At 44.4% G+C, this 20,028-nt stretch overlaps 2 protein-coding genes across 7 annotated transcripts in view; one reads left to right on the top strand and one right to left on the bottom strand.

The window, feature by feature from the left end:
* Positions 1-1,789: 1,789 nt before the first annotated feature.
* Positions 1,790-12,802, bottom strand: SLC25A20 (solute carrier family 25 member 20). Its single transcript, XM_068202074.1, has 9 exons — positions 12,475-12,802; positions 11,728-11,820; positions 9,655-9,782; positions 7,947-8,037; positions 6,878-6,995; positions 5,631-5,703; positions 4,941-5,050; positions 3,457-3,581; positions 1,790-2,953 (listed from the first exon to the last, which is right to left on the bottom strand). The coding sequence occupies exons 1-9, from the start codon at positions 12,577-12,579 to the stop codon at positions 2,891-2,893; spliced, it is 906 nt and encodes a 301-aa protein (XP_068058175.1). The 5' UTR covers positions 12,580-12,802; the 3' UTR covers positions 1,790-2,890.
* A 33-nt stretch (positions 12,803-12,835) lies between these two features.
* ARIH2 (ariadne RBR E3 ubiquitin protein ligase 2) overlaps positions 12,836-20,028 on the top strand; it is a 46,151-nt gene continuing 38,958 nt past the window's right edge. For 4 of the 6 annotated variants that reach the window (XR_011003073.1, XM_068202059.1, XM_068202058.1 and 1 more), the window contains exons 1-2: positions 12,836-12,974; positions 16,647-16,994. Coding sequence is in view for 4 of the 6 variants with exons in the window: in XM_068202059.1 (XP_068058160.1) it covers positions 16,746-16,994 (249 nt within the window). In the remaining 2 variants the exon portion in view is untranslated. Of the gene's footprint in view, positions 12,975-15,160; positions 15,294-16,646; positions 16,995-20,028 lie in introns of all 6 variants that reach the window. The other 2 variants (XM_068202057.1, XM_068202062.1) reach the window with 2 other exon arrangements.

The following is a 20,028-nucleotide window of genomic DNA, read 5'->3' as shown; positions in this document are numbered from 1 at the left end:
GCAGAATCTTTAGAGATATGAGCAGCTTTTTAAATATTTCCAGGATGCCTGGGTTTCAGTTTTTGAATAAGCAAGCAGATGTGTCTGATGAGCCTTTGCAAAGCTCTTCTTCTCCTGCCATTGCTGTTGGAAAGCAGCCCCTCATTCGTGATTGTCTTCTGCCATATTTTTCTTAGCTAAAAGCACCAAATGAAATGAACCATGGTAAACAACAGAATGTTATCACACAAAATACAAAGCTCTGCAAAAACCTTAGAGTGGGGAGAATATAGACTATAATTAGGCTAAGTCAGGATCTGAAATGTTAAAGAAAAAGTGTTAAAAGGGATAGTTTGGCAGAAGGAAAAGAGTCTACAGTTACTGGCAACAACTGAAGTAGTAGAGAGTGAAGGGAATATTTCAGTCTTGCAGAGCAAGTACTGCTTAAAGCCATAGACTGGAGAGGCTCAGTTGGTGACAGCAGAGCCAAGGTAAAGTGCTAAGCACCAAGGCAGAGGCCAGTGCACAGACTGAGGTGCTGCTCAAATGCAGGAGCTGTGCTCTTAAACCCAGCAGCTCAATCCGGGGCATTACTCGTCCCTGACTTGGTCTCCGAGAATTTTATGTTTTTCACAGTCTGCAACACTTGAGATTGATAGGACTGGGGTGGGAGAGAGCACTAGCCATAGTGCACAGCTCATGACCAAGCCCTGGGGATCTCAGCCTTACTCTGCTTCAAATCTTCCCAGCTTTCTGGGAGCTTAGGAGGTCAACAGCATGCAGCTGACTGGGCAGCTGGAATGGGCAGCTTTAAGCATCACTGTCCGGAATTTTATGAAAGAATATGCACTTCTGTCCCTCCCAAGAAGTGTCAATATTTCTGAGCACATAAATAGAATTGAAAATAAAATTCAGCTTTATAACACTTCTTAAAGCTGGAAGTTGCTCCTAGGTACCACAGCCTCAGCATGGAAGTCAGAAAGAAGCCAGAGCAGCCACCAAAGCAGCACAGGGCAGCATTGCGTGGTGAGGCAGCACGGAGCCTCCAGAGCAGACCTGAAGAGCTTGAAACTAGCTGGGATTTAGGCTCAGTAAACCCAGAACTGTGTTTAAAACCATTTGAGAGGTTTATATCCTGTGATCACTTCCCCAAACCAGTACTATCTCAGTGTTCACACTAAGTATTGCAGTCATCAGAGGAGGAGCAGCAGCCACTCCTGAGCACTGAGGAGCGGGGAAGGCCCTTGGTGGGTACAGCGGCAGTGAAATGCAGAAGCAGCTCCATGTGACTCAGATTTTCCCACACCCCTCCTGCCCTGTAAAACACAAGAGGTGGACTCTCAGGAAGGCAGGTTCCCTTCTGGTCTTCCCAAAAAAGCTGGGAAGGAAAGTAGAATCCAAGGCTTCTCCTCAGCACAGAGTAGGAAGTTTTTAGGGCTGCCCCTGCCTGCTGAAAGCCGAGGTGAAGGCTGTGTCCTCATGGTACAGGTCAACAGACCACACCAAGTACTTTCCACAAAGCATGTGCTATTGTTCCAAGATGTGCTATTTAGTGTGCTGCTTTATAGTTAAAAGTTTGCATCCACAATGCAGCACCTAAGAGGACTTGTATGACAAACATGCCAAGTGCAGAATATTCCTTTCCATCGCTCATGTCAGAAATTGAAAAGCTAAAAGGCAAGGGGTTAGCAATCAAAGACAGCATAGCACAGCTTATTTCCCAACCAATCTCAGAATTAAGAATAGGAAAACTTTTGCAAAACTAAGCAAGCATGACCATGCAAAAAGTAAATGAACCAAAGCACACATCCTAGCCAAGCAGCACCTAGTTTTATTGAGTTCTGATAACACTGCATCACAACCAAAAGAAATTAAAATTTGCTTTTTGCTTCTCAGTATTAGTCACTTCTCAAATGAAAATGTGATCATGTTTAATAAGAGAAAACCAAGGAACAGGAGAAAGAATAAAGTTAGAGAAAACTGCAGAGCCAGTGTCCTCTTCATGTGCCCCCCTTGTGTCAGAGAAATCCAGTTCTTGGAAGTGCTGTTAAATTTTCTCACATCAATATCAGGGATTGAATCCCAGGACACAGTATTTGATGAATCAAATATATCACAGATTGCTATGAGCTGTGCTGTACTTCTGAAATCACATTTGGACTCTCTTCAGTGGGACAAAAAGGATTTGAGAGAACAGCTGAGGTTAAACACATTTCCCCACTGGCTCCCTCAGTAAATCTTAGTACAAATGTTAAACATGATGCATTTTGTGTCCTAGTTCCACAGAAAAGATCAGCGTGCAAAACCTGATATGGAACCTGCAACACCCCTCAACCCACTGAGACACAGCTCTGGCCTCCCCTGCTGAGTTGTGTTTGCTGCTGTACATGCACAGGAGATTAAAACCAGTGTTAACACAGAAACAGCCACAACTGAAAAAGCACAGGAGATGAGAACATTGTCTGACATTGCTTGCAGACACAACCATGTGCAGCTGCTGACTTATGCCCTGAGAGTTAAGTACATGCTGCCAAAATTTTTTTAAGGAAGTTTTTCATCATTAATAGCTACATCTTTCTTTAGTCAATAAAGAATTACATTTTAAGATGTGTCCCCTTCTTCCATGAGGAAGTACTTAAGGTAGCACGTGTGATAGTGACAGCTGTGTGTTAGCAGTGTCACTGCTGTGGTTGGCTCAGAAGATTTGTCACCCCTAGCTCCTCACCAACTCTGTCAGAGTTACAGCTTGCATTTCTGACTGGCACATAGCACCACCTATAGAATGTGAGAAAGGCAAAAAGGTATTAGGCAAACAATTATTCCTGAAACATTAAATGATCATTAATTTATTCCTCTGAGGCAGATTTGCACTCTCTTCCTTCTTCTGTCTCGTTTCCAGACTTCCTAGTCTTCATAGACCAGGTGCAACCCAGTTAAGAAACTTCATAGCGACTTCAAAACCAAGAAAACATGCCTGGAAAAGAGAACATGGAACAAATAAGGATTCTAAAAATCTGTTTCAAACAAGGCTTTTGAAATGCTGCACTATGAACCCCTAACGTGGTTTATATGGAAGGAGGAAGAGGACAAAAAAAGTCTTGACCCAGAAGCAAGAATTCTACTGTATCCCTCCACACAAAGGTTGAACTTTGGCTCTGTTAGGGTCATTATTTATTGAAGGGGAAGTGAGTCCAAACTTATTCCATCTTCTACAGTTGGGTGTACAATCAGCAGCTAAGAACTATCAGAAAAAGTCAACAAAGAGCTCTGCAAAGCTTTGAAGAAAGATTTACTTGTTGCTCCTAGATTGAAATACAGTTTTAGAACCTGGACACCAACAGTCAAAAGTACCTGCAGTGACAAGAACCTCTCTGAAGTGGCACAAGTGTAAGCAGGCAGTTGTGGCCTCTCCAGACTGCAAACACTCACTGTGAGCACCACGTCCCCAAAACCCAGCCGGAATCACGACGTACTCACCGCGTTAGCGGGAAAGGCCCTGATCATCACAGCTGTGAACCCCTTGTACAGAGATGCAACTCCTTCCTCTCTGATGAGTTCCCTCAGCACATCTCTAAAGCCATTTGGGTATTTTCCTGCAGGAGCTGAAAGGGATGCACAACACATTAGCCCAGATGTGTGGCAGTGACGAGGGCTGAAGGATGTGCCATAGGTAACAGCCCAGGATTTTCAAGAGGTTCACACTGCTATTGCAAACAGACAAGAGAGCTCAGTAAAGGCTCGATGAACAGAAGTTAGGTGCTCACCATGACCAAAGAGTTTACATCATCAAGTCATTGCAGGCAGGGAAGAAAGGAGAATAACTTTTGTTAGGGTTGGAAGTCTGAGCTGTTACTTGCACTGCTGATCACAGCTCTCCCAAGAGCTGCACTTAGGTGATAGGAATGTCAGATATAAAAACTGATGAAGCTGGTTAATAAGAAAATGATCCTATCACATGCCCCAGCCAAGAACAGCAACAGACTTCAAATGAAAAGCACAGGATGTTCTAAAGCTGATGTTAGTTACATGGATATGCTGAGGTGTTTTTTAAAAGCTACTCTACTCAAAAAACAATTTCTTCCTTCTCCTGACACTGCCCTGGGAAATACTGCCTCTGCCAGCCCTCTGAAGAGGTAGTCCACAGATCAGCCCAGTTAAACAGAACCACCATGAACCCATGTCATCCACACAGCAGCACTGCAGACTGGCTCAGTGGAACAGGATCAAAGCTGTAATGTGTTTCCCTCCTCTTAGCCCTTGGTATGGTACAAACAACCACAGCAGCCATTACTCAAAGAAATTAAGTTTCCTGCACTGATTATCATGATTTGTGACTCAAGAAAAATGGTCACTGTTCAGTGGAGAGTTGAGTCCACAGAGACCAACTGCTTTTTGCAATATTTTTTATCAAAAATATTCATTGACAGGACTGGCAGAGAAACCAACAAAAAAACCTGTCAAACTCTGCTGAAGCCCAAGGTCTGGGGTCATCCTAACTGTAATTAGGCAACAGACATTAAAGAGCAGAGCTGCCAGTCCAAAAGCAATACTCTCAGCAAGACATGCCCTGTTACTATAAACTGCAGATAGCACAGGCTACAATTTATGCAATTATGTCTGAAGTGAAATAATAAAACCTCTCATAGAATTACATTCGTAACAAAAACAGCTATGAAAATTCTATTATTATGAGTTCTGTGCTGAGGTTTCAAATCAGGTACCTCAAATCAAGATCATGATATTATCAAGGAGGCAGAAACAGAGCAGTGCAGCCCGATGTGCCAAAAATTTGTGAGGAAACCAATTAGAATGCTAGGAACACCCTTGGGTTTTTCATGCACTTGTCTCAAGCAGCACTCAAGACCTGCTGCCTCCCAGAAGGCCTCTTCCATCACTGCCCAGCCCATTCCCAGGAGCACCACACGGAGTGTGGCCGTGACACACACTGGAATGCAACTCACCAGTCTGGAAACGTGATTTCAGCACATCTGGTGGAATGGCAACCGCCCAGTTGAAGATCCCAGCCAGGCCCCCAGCAAAGAGGATCCTAGGCACACTGAGGTCACTCACACTGTGGCAGGATCAGAGTGGGGTGGGAGGAAAAAGTGAAACAAAGCTTTAAAAAGGAGAAAAACGTCAAACTCGTTGTTTTGACTAAGGTGACAATCAGAAAGACAGCCTGGCTGGCAGCCAGAAGGCAGCACAATGCTGCAGACAGAGACAGTGCAGTATCTGAGCAACCTTTCCAAGATGGACCAACTCCACCCTAAAGATTCAAATATTTTTATTCAGCAGCACACACACACATACTCTGAAAAAAAAAAAAAAAAAAAAAAAAACAAACCAACCAAACTCCCAAAAAAATCTAACAAAGCCCCCCAGCATTTTGTGTGCATACAGGGTTGAAACTACTTTAAGTATTCCTTACTTGGCTAAGAAGATCCAAACTGGAATCTGAGAGAAACTCAGAATATTATTTCAATTGTCAGCTAACCCCAAACCAAAACAGCTCCAACTCACTAGATGAGCAACCATTTTTCTCTTTTTAAAATTTGTTTGGATGATACTGCTCTAAATCTCTTCGTAGCTGGGGAGATTAATCAGCAGTGTCTGGGAAGTTCAGAAAGTGATGACTGTGAGATTTCACTGACCTCTTTCCCTCAGGGGTCAGAATGTTCTTCAGCCACTCGTACGTCATGAAGTACATTCCACTGGCCGGGACGTCTGGTGGGTAAACAGCAAAGGCTGTGAGGAGTGGGAAACCAAAGGAAGCCCAGAGGCACTCCAGCCCCATGCCAGCCCAGCAACACCACTAAGTACATACAGATTCCTTTTCTGAACCTCTTCTACAAACAAAATAAAAATCTTCTGCTGCCTTAACAGAGGAGTCTGAACTTTCCCATGGAGAGCAGGTGCTAATGGCAAGAACTGGAAAATAACTTTTCTGTCAGCAGCTTTTCAAACCAGACTGTAACCTGGCTACATTACACTAATGATGAGACAGCTCTAAACTGTCCAAATCTCTGCACAGCGTATCACAGCAGCACAGGAACTTAATGATTTTTGCACACTATTAGTTCTAATGATTCTATTTGGGGATTTTTTTCTGCAGTTGATGGGTGGGTTCTGTTTTGTTTTTTTTTAAGCTACTCCCACAGCCTATACTTATCCCATACCTAAACTGCAGAACCAGCCCCTATCCAGGGACACTGCCAGAGTTACACTGCAGGCTGCTACACTTGTGTGAGAAGCAGAGGATAGAACCAGTTCCTAAACTGAAGTAACACAATACAGAAATTTCAGTTTTTCCAAGGGGAATTACTAAAATATGTAAAGGATTCTGGGTCTGGCACAATTACTTAGTTGTTGTTGCATTTGAGAGAGGGGTCATGACATCCCAGTCCAAAATAACCCAGACTCAAAAGGGTAGAAAGCATAACTGCTGCCACCACATATTTTAAAGCAGACAGTATTATACAGCAATAGTCACAGATAGGCACAATCCTTCTCTCAAGGAGAAAGAAAAAGAAAAAAAAAAAGAAAATATTTTTTAATAAAGCCCACTTCTGTATTTTTCTCTTCTCTTTGTTCTCTCTGCTCCTCTCCTGAAGTCTCTCATTCCTCTTGGCTTCTCAGATCTTAATTACTTCCTATATCCCTCTGATCCTTGTCATCTAATCTCTTCCTCACCCACTGAGAATCTCATGTTTATTTCTCAGGCCCTTTGAGGCACTGGAGTAGCTCTGCAGACTGGAAAAAAAAAAAAAAAAGAAAAAAAGAGAAAATGGGTGACACAGCCCCCCCAGTTGGCTGAAGGGACAGTGAGATCTCCCATACTGTGTCAGGCTTCTTATGCTCCAGTCCCCCCAGCAGGGACTGGGACAGGCCTGTCCCTTACCTCTCATGAGGGTCAGCACCGTTCCCTTGTACACGCCCCGGATGCCAGCCTCGCGGTACAGCTGCTTGGCACAGTCCAGGGAGCCGCTGTACTTGGTTTCACCTGTAGCTGCCTGGATCTGCAGGATGAAAGTGAGAGTTTCTGACCAGTGAAGGTTTCTGGTCAATGCAGAATCGTTCAGCCAAGGGTTAGAAAGCCTCACATGTGTTTCCAGAGAGAAAGGAGCACACGCTCCTGCCCAGGGAGCCTCTGCCTCACTCCCTCGAGCAGCTCTCACTTTGAAGCTGAGGCTGTGGTTACTGCTCCATGCAGAGAGCAGATTCTCCTTTATTTTTCCACAGTATAAGTTTGAAATAACTCAAGTCACTTAGGTAACTCCACATCGACAAAAAGTCGTCTTCAAATAGTGAAATCCAAACCATTTTTATGTGTATAAGATCTCCCATGATAATATCCTGTCTGTCAGAACTAACATGTGACCACCTATCACTGTATTAACAGAGTTCAACACAGTCTGAAACAAGCAGAGCTTCCCACACCTGCTAAAGATGGCATTTCATTTGTTCAGGTTTACATTTTCCAACAATACTTTAAAACCCCCACAGGAGGTGCAGAGCTAACAGCCACCCAAATGTCAGAACACTGTTTTTAAATGCATCCCTTAGCTCTGCATGGAGAACTGTCAACCCTAAAAGAACTTCTTTACACCAGAAAGAGTCTCATGATCTAGCATGTTTACACCTTTTTTTTTTTTTAGAAGTTTCATTCAGAAAAAAATGACTTTTCCATACTTTGAAGTGGACTGAGGCATCCATGGATGCCTCATATAATGTCCCATAGCATAAGGCTTGAGCTGTGTAAAATGAATAGAGCAATTAATGCTGTGTGTACTTATACTGTCATGGTGAGTTTGTTTAATGCTTCTTCGTGACACAGCTGCATTAAATGACAGTTGTCTCAGTCCTGCCAAAAAACAGAACAGAGTAAATGCACTAACCAAAGAAATTCCTGCTATGGAAAGACAAGACCCCTAAAATTAAATTCCCATCACCACCATCCAATGCCTTACCTGTAAAAGGCACTTGATTCTCTCTCCTGGAGCCATGATTACTGTTGTGAACACTCCTGACAACATGCCAGCAGCAAACAGCTGAGGATATCTGCCCCAAGGAAACAAAAAAGACCCTAACACAACTCAGCACACAGGAAACAAAGGGCAGAAAAACCCCTACATCACCAGATGATGCTGTTCCACATGAACATGGCAGTGGAACTTGAAATGCATCCACTACTTTTATCAGTGCAGAAGTGCCTTGTCAATGCAGAGCTAAACGTTTAAGATCTCTAGCACTCAAAGCTGTGGTTCCCACAGCAACCACAACTCAGCTCTTCATATCCATTCTATTTGCTAATACCCCTTCTACTTGAGTTTTTTGCTATAGCCTTCCCCATTCATTTTCATTCCCATTCATTTCAGTCTCTTCCTCCTCCAGTCCCCCATACCCTTCTCAGTGATCCCAGATTCCACAGATATTCCTGCTTGTGCAGCCAGAAGCCTCCTTTCCATAACCTCTCACTCCCTCACTCCTTCAGACTCTGCCAAAGTTGAGTCTGTCCTGTCACTATCCCAAACACTCAGCACCTGCTTTCACGTGGCAAAGTCTCCATGACAAAAATCCCTTAAACAAGCCGAGTTTCTCCATCAAAAAACTATCTTTACATCCAACTTCCTACTACCTCCCCTAGTAAGATGACCTAACATCTCAATTTAATCAAATTCCAAACCTTCCGCTTCTCTCCACTTGCCCAAGAGATGGCATTCTATTCCAACTCTTACACCTTTCTCTACTCAAATTCCCATGATATCTTCCAGGCCATTCAGACCTCCCTTGCCACTCCACATGCACCTCCTACTCAAACTAAGTTTAGAGGTTTTTAGCTCACCTTGGGATTATTCAGCCCCAGAAAAGGCAGGATAGGCTCCTCAGGTTTCTGTCCATCTTCTTCCTTCCACAACTTCCCTTCAAAATCAGCATGGGAAATACAAACATCCAGCCTGCCTCTAGACCCATAACCACAGCACTGAGTCTGACCTTTATTTCTGGGTCTCATGTCCCAAGCTCACTGTACCTCCACTGTGTCAGGTGTGCACCCACAGAACAGCACAGCTGGGCACAGTGACACTACATACACTATTTGTTCTTTTCCACTGCTCTGCTTGAGAGGAATTCTACATAAAAGACTCAAAAAACTATGCTGTCCTTCTCCAGCTTGCTCCTTAAAACTTCCTGCCTGAGAAGAGGGCTGCTCATAAACACCTCTTTTCAGAAATAATAATAAACATTTTTATGTGTGTCCCTAACGAAGGGACACAAGAAGACTCGTAACTAACAGGGAAAAGAGAATCAGGGCTCTGAATGCTATCAATGCATGCCTGACCATGAATTTATTGCTCCCATAGTTTCTGTTAATAGCAGGACTGTTGGCAGGCAATCATTATATAACTCTCACTGTACTCATCTAAACCGGAATTGTTCCTTGATGGCTCCTTCTTGCGTAGAAAGGGAATTGCATCGCACCTGCCCACACAATGCCTGTTTTTAGCCTGTGCTATCAGTCCCACGCTTCCAGAAGCATTAAAACATGACTGTTTTATTTTTCAGAACTATATTTATAACCTAGGAGAAGACACAAATTTACACCACAACGCAACGTGTGACAATGCAGCAAGAGCCTCAGGATGCCTTCCCCAACCGTCTGATTAACCAGGAACTCACGTCAAAACATCATCAGGTTTTCTCTGCTGGAGTCTTTTCCCCAAGCCAAATCCAAAGAAGCACACGGCAAACATGGGTGTCACCCCGATGATAGGAGCTGCCATTCCTCTATATAAGCCTTGGACTCCCTGCAAGAAACATTATCACAGGAATTACTTGGTTTGACATAAACTTTGCACACATTTCAACTTGTTGAGAAGAGAAAGGCAACGATCCAGGATAGGATCCATCTAACAGTCAAATTGATCAGAGGAATAAAGGGGTTTATGGTTCACTTGCAGTTATACATGCTTAGCTGAGGCTCAGGGACTGCTGCAGAGGAAGGTTATCCTTCCTGGGAAACACTGGCACCACTGATGCCCTTCTAGAACAACACTCATCGCCTGCCTGTGCATCTCAAACATGAGGAAGTGAAGTCAAAAGTCACACAAATAAGAGCCTTAATAGATTCTGTCAGGAGAGAACAGTCTCAGCTGCACGCAGAAATGCACCTGTGCTTTATTGGTAATTTGTCAAATGCAGTAGTGTAAAATCCTGACACTGAACCTGAGTGTTCAGTGTCACTGAACACTCTGAGGACACTGAAACTAATTCACTCTTCAACTAAAGGAAGAGCCAGGGAGAGAAACCAGAATTCCTTCACTCCCCACATGAATTCACTTTGGAGCCGATTCAAGAGCAAATTATTTTTTGTTTCCTACCCTAAATCCAAACTTTTTCCCCATACAACATCACATTTTTGATGTTTTATACATTCCTGATGTTTCCTTTCACAGACTACACATATGAATAAGTTCTATTGCAGACCCCAGCAGCTGTATTTATTTCATTTCTCTTGCCTTTAAATCGAACTTTGTCCAACAGAAAGAAGAGCTATCTTCTTAGATAAAGGCTAGACACATAAATTATTGGCTGGTCTCTGCACCCCCTTCCTCCCCCTGCCCCAAAAAACCAGTGCATGCTGAAGTCTTACAGGCACAACTGGCTCTGCCATGAAATCACACCTGGCTGAGAGATCAGCCACTGCTGCTCAACCTGCCCTTGAGCACTGGGAAGCAAAAGGCCTTGGCAGAGAGGTTTAGTAGTTTTCCTCACAGAAACAGATGAGTATTGAGTAGGAGTAGAGAAGCAGCACTGCTTTTGAACTTCCCATCACAAGGCTATTATTACGGCTCAGCTCTGACGTCCGTGCTGCAGCAGGGGTGTTGGAAACTGCCAGGGATCCAGAGCTGGCACAGCATTCCACTCCTTTGTGGGAGAGACCAGGGAAACAAGATTTGCTTTGGTTATGTAACAACCTGTTAACGCCACAGTGGAAGCAGATTTCAGATTTCGAGGCAGATCTTTCATTCAACAGGGAGTTGCCTAACGAGATCCAGCAGTTAGAAATGAGACTTCAGGCAAGCAGATAAACAGCTGGGCTTTACAGCCATTATTTCCAAATGGTAAATAGCTGCTGGGGAAACTTAAAAAGCATAAAATTGGGCTCTCTGTCAACTAAAGCTTTTAATCAAGGCTGTGTGCCTTTCTAAAACAAAACAGACTAGCTCAACAACATGATCATGATGATTCAGGAGTAAAGAACACTGTCCACCTTCTAGAGAAGGTTGAACAACTACTATAATTGACACTCTGCTCTCAAAAAAAGAAAAAGAGAACAAAAAATCTATAAATTAAAGATCCTCTGCCTTCCCATAGGTGGCATAACCCCTTATAGAAGAAAGTAAAAGCACTGCTTGTACCAACAAAGTCATTAGTGATTTTAGAATTTTCAGAGATGACTCCAAATACCTGCAAAACTCCAAGGCGAGAAAACAACTGCCAACATTCACTCCAGTCTAACTTCAGACATTAATGTCATGCTATTTTGAACCCAAAACATTTCTTAGCAAAACAAAGACACATGTACCAGGAGCACGTGTATGCTAAGTATTCCCCAAGCTTTGTAATTTGCTGAAAAACGTTAATTAGAATCAATTTAACTGACATCCCAGGAACTGTATGGTTTCTCTGTAGGATTCCATTCCTGCAATGTACAGAAACAACTGATATATCTGGCAGGTGTCACAGTACCTCTCCAACAAGAGTCTTTCTGAAGCAGTCAAAGGTCCCAGAATAGAGTGGGGGCTGGCCAGGCTGTGGCTTAGGCTGGGTTTGCAGTCTGACCTAGTAAGAGGGAGAGGAAAACATTATTTTATTAAATATTACAATGTAAACTTTAAATGACAGAACACCTCTGGCTATTATGGACTATGTTTTGTGACTGCACCTGAAGATAATGATAGAAACACTGACATCATTTTAGCCCTTTGCAGAAAAGAGGAGATTGAATTTTAATGTAAGGAGCAATTAATGTATTTAACGAATTAATTGCTGGGATGACGTCCGGGTGAGGACCCCAGCTCCCTGGACCCCATAGGGTCACTCCTGGCCTCCCTGTGGCGCAGGGACGAGGGGTCCGGCCGCGGGACGGGGCTGGCGGGCACAGCCCAGCTCCCGACTCCTTCCAGCGCCGGGAACACGGACGCTCTTTTCCCGGATTTCCACGGGAAACCGGAGCGGCGAGCCGCCCGGCCGCCGCGCCGCCAGGGGGCGCCCTAGGGCAGCGCAGAGGCCGAGCGCAGCCTCCCCGCGGCGCAAACACGGAGCCCCGCCTGCCGCGCGGTGCCTGCCGGGAGCTGTAGTTCTGCCACAGCGCCCGCCGCGACCCGCGCCGCTCCCGCGCAGTTTCTGCCGGGAGCTGTAGTCCACCCTCCGGTGCCCCGACCGCACCGAGCACCGGCTGCCCGCCTCGTCCCCGGGCGCCCCGCGCCACCTTACCTTGATGGTGTCCAGCGGGTGCCCCACGAACACCAGGCAGACGCCCCCGAAACCGCCAGCGAAGAAGTTCTTCAAGGGGCTGATGGGCTGCGGCTGCTTCGCCATGGCGGCGGCGGCGGCGGCGGGTGAGAAGCGGGACCGGGACCGGGGTCGGGGCGCTGCGTCCCTGCCGAGCCAATGCTGTCCCCTCCGCGCCGCGACCTTTAGCCCAGTGCGGGGCACGCCGGGAAGCGGGCGCGGGGCGGGCCGGACCGCGGCGCTGCGAGCGGCCGCTCCCGGCGCGGCCACTGGGTGCTGTCACCGGCCGAGCCCGGCCCGGGGGCCGCTCCCTGGGGCGCGGGGCCGCTTCCCCCCGCACATCCGCAGTGGTTCGGCCGTTCCCCCCCGCCCCAGCGCCGTGGCCCGGCCCGGCCCCGCCCCGCCCGGCGGAGGTGACGCACCGGGCCCGGCGGTTCCGGCGCGCAGAAGGAGCCCGGGGCGCCGCTCTCGCCGCCCGCCCGGTAAGTGCGGGGCCCGGCCGTGCTGCGGCGGGCCCGGCGGGAGGGATGCGGGGTCGCTTATCCGTGCCCGGTGCTGAGCTCGGCGCTCCGCCCCGGCAGAAGCCGCAGCCCGAAGCTCTCGGGCTCCGGGCGGCCGTGCGGGGGCCCCTCCTCGCCCCGCCGCCGCCGCCCGGGCTTTCCCCGCACGGCTTCTCTCCCGCGGTGCTCCTGCGCCGCCCTCCCGCAAGTTCGCGGCGCTCTGGCTGTGCGGGACAAGCGCTGGTCTCGCACGCGTTCCCAAAGAATGGACCCGAGGTAATTCAAACGCGCCGGGCACCGCGCTGCCCGAGCCCAGGGGTGCCGTGGAACACGTAGGTGTCCGTAAAACAGCGTGTTAAAAGTGACGATCGGGCAGAAAGTGCAGGAATGGAATGGGTAAGTTGGCAAAGACAAGGCAGCCGCGGTAGTGTAAAGCAAGACTGGCAAGAGGAAGGAAAGCAGGTGTGTTCCCGGGGAAGTGTGCTACGGCTCAAGGAGGTCCCTGCAGTCATCTGTGGTGAAAAGGATAGGGCATCTTCTGCTTTCTCACTCTTGGATGAAAAATTTCCTACGTAAAAAACAGTGGAGAAGGAATGGTGAGGTGTGCACTGCATACGTGAGGAGGCAGTGGGGGATGATCCACAAATTATGGGTTTGGGTGACATAGATGAAGATGCAATTAGCATTGATAGCCAGCATGGAGCTGAGGCTGTGGATGGTTTCAGGGAAAAGGGAGAGTGTTAGCTTGTCTAAAGGGTACATGGATAAGGAGTCCAGGAAGCAGACTTAAGTTGCATTTTCTCTGTTTCAGATAAATAAAGAGGTGAAAGAAGAAAAAAACATATGAAATGGTTGTGAAATATCAGCAGAAAAAGAGGAGGAGCATTCTCCAATTGGAGGAGTCTCCGCCAAAAGAGTTATTAGAGGAATCCCACAAGGGTAGGAATAAGAAAAGAATGATGTAGTTGGACAAGGAATGAGGTGGGATCACATAATGTGGGGGCACGATGGAAGGCATTTTGTTTCAAAGGACCTTGTTAAGAATTGTGTTGCAAAGAGGGAGTCAGGGAAAGGGCACTGTTGGAGGTGATAGACAGCAGAGGGTAGGGGTGGGCGTGTTTAGGAGTTCCTGCAGGAGACTGGAGCAAGAGAGGCGACTAAATTGTATCAGTGTTAGTGAAGATACAGGAGTATCTTGGATTAAGTGGTGAAGGAGATCATCCTCCCTTGGATTGGAAAGTGATCTAAGTGTGGTCTAAAATTTTATAATTTGGTCTTGAGAGTTATGGTCATTATTTAATCTAAATAAACCTGGTTTTTTGACCCTATCTTTTGAGCTTAACATCTTTATTGTCATAAAAATTAGTGCTATCAAGTAGCAGCTCTGTCTTGTCTTTGTATTCAGAGTTTGATTTGGGCATTGGGCTGAGCGTAGGTGAGGTGAGTTTTGTTCCTGGTTTTCCAAGTACCCTCCTTTGCTTTGTCCACAGAGCGTGTGCCTTATCCTTCCTTCCCCTTCACTTGTGTCAGTGTGGTGTCCAGTTATGCTGTAAGTGAGCTCTTTCCCAGAATGTTGGGACAGGAGTCACAGAAGTCACCCAGTCCTGCAGACTGTTTTTCACTTGATAAATTCGTGTGTCTATGTGCCTGTGCCGTTCCCCTGTTTGCTCACAAAACTGCTAGTGGCACAGAGAGACATCTCTGCACACCTCTGAGCCCCTCCCCAGTGACTGGTGTGTAACTGGGAGGTACTGGGCAGGCTCCTTATTCTACCTGGATATCTACAAACATCTTAGTGCTTGGCTGTGACTTGCCATGTGCTGGAATAGCAGAGGACCCAGTGTTTCCATGGGGTTTTTTTTCTCTCTCTAGAGTGTGGAATGATCTGAGTGAGTTTGAGAAGTTCCCTGGCCTGTGAAACTTGCTCAGGCTTTGTGGTGGCTGAACAAAGTTGTTGCACACTGGGCTGTTGATAGTCCACACTGGGGTTAGAGGCTCAAATTAGTATTTCTTTCAACATAAGTTTAAGCAGGTAAAGATCCATTACTTATTTTATGCAAGAGCTCAGTGTCAATGCAGATTAAGCCCAGATTCTAAGCAAGGTAGAGGGAGGGACGAGGGTTTGCCTTGTGTCTGCCAAATCAGATTTCACATCTGTCTCCTTCCAGTATGGAGAGACTGTGTCTGTTCCTCTGAAGTCCTGTGGAAAGCAGTGCTGTAAATTGTTTGTGTGCTACGTATGCTGTGGATAACTAAGGAATCAAGAGGCAAATGAAAGGAATGAAGACCAGAATTCAGGAGGTAATATAATTAGGTATGAGTCTTCAGCTTCTCTGGAGGTTTGTATCTCCAGAAATCACTAAAGCCCCTCAAATTAATTGTATGTCACATCTCTTCCTGGTTGTTCTCTGCTGCCTGGTCAAGTGACTGGAAACAGGAAAAAAAAAAAAGTTGAGGAAAAATAATGAAAATTTGTGGTTGAGATTTGCTGTACTCTAAAGTAAGGATTATCAAAACTTGGTTATGGTTTCCCCAGCAGCTACAAACTGCAATACTTGAGTGGCAGAGCTGACAACATAGTAATGCAGAATGGGAATGTATTTAAGGAACCAAATACACACTGCTTGTGGAAACTAGAGCTTTGATTTTAATATATGTCTTTATATGTAAAATTTGGTTAGAGCATTGTTTTTTATTCTTCTGTATTTAATATATTCTCTCTAATTTATTTGGTTAAATGGAAATTTACGACTAAATATGAGATGACCATAGTTCAGGGTTGATTCATGCTTTACTGCTGAATCTTTAAGAGCTCAAATTCGTATGGTTCAGTTACACAAGCAGAAGATTTGTAGTTCAGATAAGTATCAGATGTGTGAATTTTCCAAAACAAGTGAGAATCTTAAAAAAAAAAGTTGTTCTGATTCTTCTTCAATAACAGCTGTCAACACCTGAGCATAAATTTGTACATTCAAAAGGTAAGAAGTATATATTAAGGAGGCAATAAATAATAATTTTTATTTCCCACTTCAGATGTAAGGTCCAAGCCACATCACATCCAGTAGAACCAATTTGGAGGGATGAAGTAGCTTCACAATTGCTTTTGAGATGATAATGAAGACTGTTAAATTGTGTGCATGTGAGAGATCTGTTTGCTGGTCTTAGGTCCCACTTAATGTCTGTGGTTCTGAACCAGTATGGATTGGTACAGGATATCACAGGTTGCCTTTCTAGCTACTATGGCCATAGGTAAGGGGTTTGTGTTTTTCCTGTTAATTAAATAGATAGGATGCTACAGCATTTCGGGCTGTTGATAAAGAACTTTGTCATAAATTCAGTTTTTTCTCTGAGAAGATCTGTAGTGAAGGTTATGCAGCCAGCTTCCAAATGTCAGAAGTCATGGGGCCTGCACTGGGGACTAGGATGCAGTGTAATAACCCAATCTCCAAGGATTTGGACCTGTCCTGTAAGAGCAGCCTTGGCTTTGGAGGTGCAAGAGTCACAATGGACCCAAACCAGGGACATGCACAGCGGAATCCTCTTCACTGGGCCGTTGGGTTGGTCTGTTCCTAGCTGCTTGATCACCTATTTGTTGTTGACGTGGCACCTCTTACAATTTCTTAGGCACAGAAAAAATTGTTTTTCCTCCCTTAGGAGACAGAGCTCAGATGAAATCAAAAGAACGATAAAGTTTGGAGGAAAAACAAGAAGCTGCACTTGCTTTCCTGGTCTGCAGTTTGGCAGGGCATTAAGATGTCCGTGGACATGAACAGCCAGGGCTCTGACAGCAATGAAGAGGATTATGACCCTAATTGCGAGGAGGAGGAAGAGGATGAGGATCCTGGGGATATTGAGGATTATTATGATGGGGTAGCTAACGACGTGGAGCAGCAGGGAGCAGATGCCTTTGATCCAGAGGAATATCAGTTCACCTGCTTGACTTACAAGGAGTCGGAGAGCACTCTCAATGAACACATGGCCAGCTTGGCTGCCACGTTAAAGGTGAGGAAAGGTTTCTGCATTCACACAGGTGTAAGATGAGTCTGTGGTTGAGCAGGCAAACGCTGAGAATACAGTTCTAATGAAAGCTCTGGCAACACTGCTGTTATGGGGGGTTGGAGGAGCATTATTGAAGGTCCCTTGTTTGAAAGTGTCTCAAAGGTTTACAATTGTTATGTACTGGGGCCTGAAAAATCTTCCTTACTGAATGTTGATTCTTTTTTTTTACAGAGCTGAGCTTCATGACCAAAATGCCTGAGTTATAACTCTGCATTAACACAATGCAAAGAGGGTATATAGAAAAGAAACAAATCAAACCATAAATGGTGCAGTTTGGTAGACCTGTGTTTGAGAAGATAACTGACAAAAATAGGAAGACATGCTAAAACTGTAATTCTAACAAAAACACTTTTCTTGGTTGTTTCTGAGAGAATAATCATGGACTTTCAAAGACAGATCAGCTGTCATGCCAGTTATCACCCCTGCTGTTGCAGTGGCAGCAATTTGAGTACAGTGAACTTGCCACCTCTTGGAGCAAGTGTGACTTAATTCATCACAGAAAAATCACACTCAGAGTCAGCTCCGTGGTATTATGCTCAATAAGACTTTTGTGATGACTTCTTTCTCTTTTTGTAACTGATTACTGTAGTGTCAGTCAGAAGAGGAGGCAGGCTAGAGGAAAACAGAGTTTTCTAAGCTCTAGATGTGGATGCTGGATTGAAATTACTGCTGCATCTACTTTGTAATAGACCAGGTCTTCTAGTACTTGCTCTTCTCTGGAGCTGCCCCTGAAAGCAAGACAAGTGATGACTGCAGCATGTAAAAAAACTGTGTTGGGTAGGTTTTGATTCCAATTCATTCAGTCTGAATCAAATCTAATTTTAAAAATGAGAGGAATTTCTTGATCTTTATTTGCACATCAATGTCCTGTAGAAAGAGTATAACCATAAAGCATGAGGACTATGAACCATAAACAACAGGCTTTAAAAGGCACCCATAGCTTGGTGATTTTGCCATCTGTTGTGCTTGTTCCCAGCATTTACCACCTCAGAAAATGATGTTGTACTTTTTCTTGCTCTTAAACTTGTCTCTGTAATTACTTCAAAATGTGTATTCTGAGCTCTGAATGCCTGCGGTTCCCTATAGATTGTCAGAAACCGGAGGCAACAGAAATGTACAAATGAGAATAGCTGGTCAACACCTCTGATCCAGCTGCCAGTTGCTTGTGGTTCTTAGCAATTAAGATTTAGAACAGCTATTCTGTGCCTTATTTTTTGCCTTCAAATGGAACACCCTCCTAAAAGGTGACCCCTGCCATATTGTTCACTTGAATTAAATTACAGAAAGCAATACTTTTAGTCCTTAAAATCAGGCTTCCAGTGTTAAAAAAAAAAAATTTCAGGAGTTCTGAAGGTCTCATTGAGCATATGTTATAGTTGCCCAGACTATACTAACCTGCTCACTCAAATCTCATCCCAAATAGTACTCAAGGAGAGAAAATCTAGATTTTTTTTTTTAATATCAAAAATATGCCTGCATATTTACTGTTAAAATTAAGTGCTACACACTTTGGTTTGAGCATAAGAACATGAAATTGAATTTGAGTAGCAGTTTGGAATAATGTGATCTTGTAAGCCACACACTCAGGCTTTAGCTCTTGAAGTGCCACATTAACTCTTTTCTCTAGCAACAGTAGTCCCACAGTGGCACTTTTATTGGGTATCTCCTGTGTATCTGCAGCATTTGCTTTTTGCTTCCTAGCATACTTGCTTACAATTCTTCAACAACCCTGTCTTGCTTCCCCTCTCTCCCATCCAAGGAAACTTGTGATTTTGTTAGTTTTGAGACAAAATGGAATATAAAGAATTAGTATTGAATTAGCAAGCATAGAGAAGAAAGAAATGGAATGCAGCATGCTGAACTATTTATCATAACTATTTTCAATGGACTTAATGGATATGAGTAAACAGGGGTAGCCTTTTTAAAGTATTGTATTAACTTCTTTTCCATTAATTTGCTTGAGCTGTAAAAACTGTTTTTTCTTTTTAAAACTACCTTTCACAATGTCTCAGGTTTCCATGGATAGTGATGATTGTTCTTCTGGAGCATCTAGTTAATTTTGATTTCATCTCCTTTATGATAGATACTGATTACATGGTGCCTTTTCAGCATTAGCCTGTATTTAAGGCAGAGTGGGTGCCCCAACAGGGAAGGCTGAAGGTAAATTAAAAATTATCTGCAGGAGGTACAATGTTGAAGCCAATGGATGACTTGGTATCTGAGTGATTTACTATCACAGATTAATATATTAACACAATTCCCTAATGCAAATAAAAAATAAATGCAATGAATGGGCTTAAAGCGAGGTTGGAATGTTCTACCACTGTCTATTCTCATTAGGTGATTCACTTTCTGAAGGTTAAACTCCAGGACACATACATGTGTATTGAGTGGCTTTTTTCTTTGTGACATGTTGTCTACACACTTTAAAGGCCAGAAACAGAATTTCAGAGCTTTGCGTCTTCATATTTGCTCTCTGTGCTGTTAGTGGCTAATAACAGTTTAAATAGATAGTATTTCATTTGCTCTGCTCATTAACCTCAACATTTGTTTTTCAAACTGTTTTGCTCAGCTATTTCAGACTGATTGTTAAATTCCTATTTTATTTTATTTTAAAGTGTTTTGGTAGAGAGTGGTCTTTGGAAACCTTCTTGGCTGTTTGCATTTCCCACAAGTTGTAGCTGACCTTGTTCTCATTCTTGCTGAAGGCACTGAACTGAGCAAACCTTGCACTGGCTGGTTAATGTCAATCAAACATGTGTGAACACCCTGCATATGTTTAAAAGTTTTCATGCAACATTGAAGAGAAACACTCTTAAACAAAATGCTTGTGTTTTGTTTACCCAATTAGAAACAACACTAGGTTAAAATCTGAAGCTGATAAAAGCACAAGACCCTGTATGTAGGTAAATGTATGTCCTTGCAGCTCTTACTGTTGTAGGAGACTTTTGCCCCAAAATATTTTGACTTGCTTTTT

The sequence above is a fragment of the Anomalospiza imberbis genome, chromosome 11, assembly GCF_031753505.1.
Source record: "Anomalospiza imberbis isolate Cuckoo-Finch-1a 21T00152 chromosome 11, ASM3175350v1, whole genome shotgun sequence".
NCBI lineage: Eukaryota > Metazoa > Chordata > Aves > Passeriformes > Viduidae > Anomalospiza > Anomalospiza imberbis.
Note: the sequence above shows the minus strand (reverse complement) of the source record. Positions and strands in the feature narration are given on the sequence as shown.

What these genes read in the sequence shown, in the direction of transcription:
- SLC25A20 (XM_068202074.1), bottom strand. Translation starts at nt 12,579, where the DNA reads ATGGCGAAGCAGCCGCAGCCCATCAGCCCCTTGAAGAACTTCTTCGCT. An exon ending in AAACCTGATGATGTTTTGAC is followed by an intron (nt 8,038 to 9,654) that starts GTGAGTTCCTGG and finishes TCCTTGGGGCAG; the next exon opens with ATATCCTCAGCTGTTTGCTG. An exon ending in GGTGCTGACCCTCATGAGAG is followed by an intron (nt 5,704 to 6,877) that starts GTAAGGGACAGG and finishes TTTACCCACCAG; the next exon opens with ACGTCCCGGCCAGTGGAATG.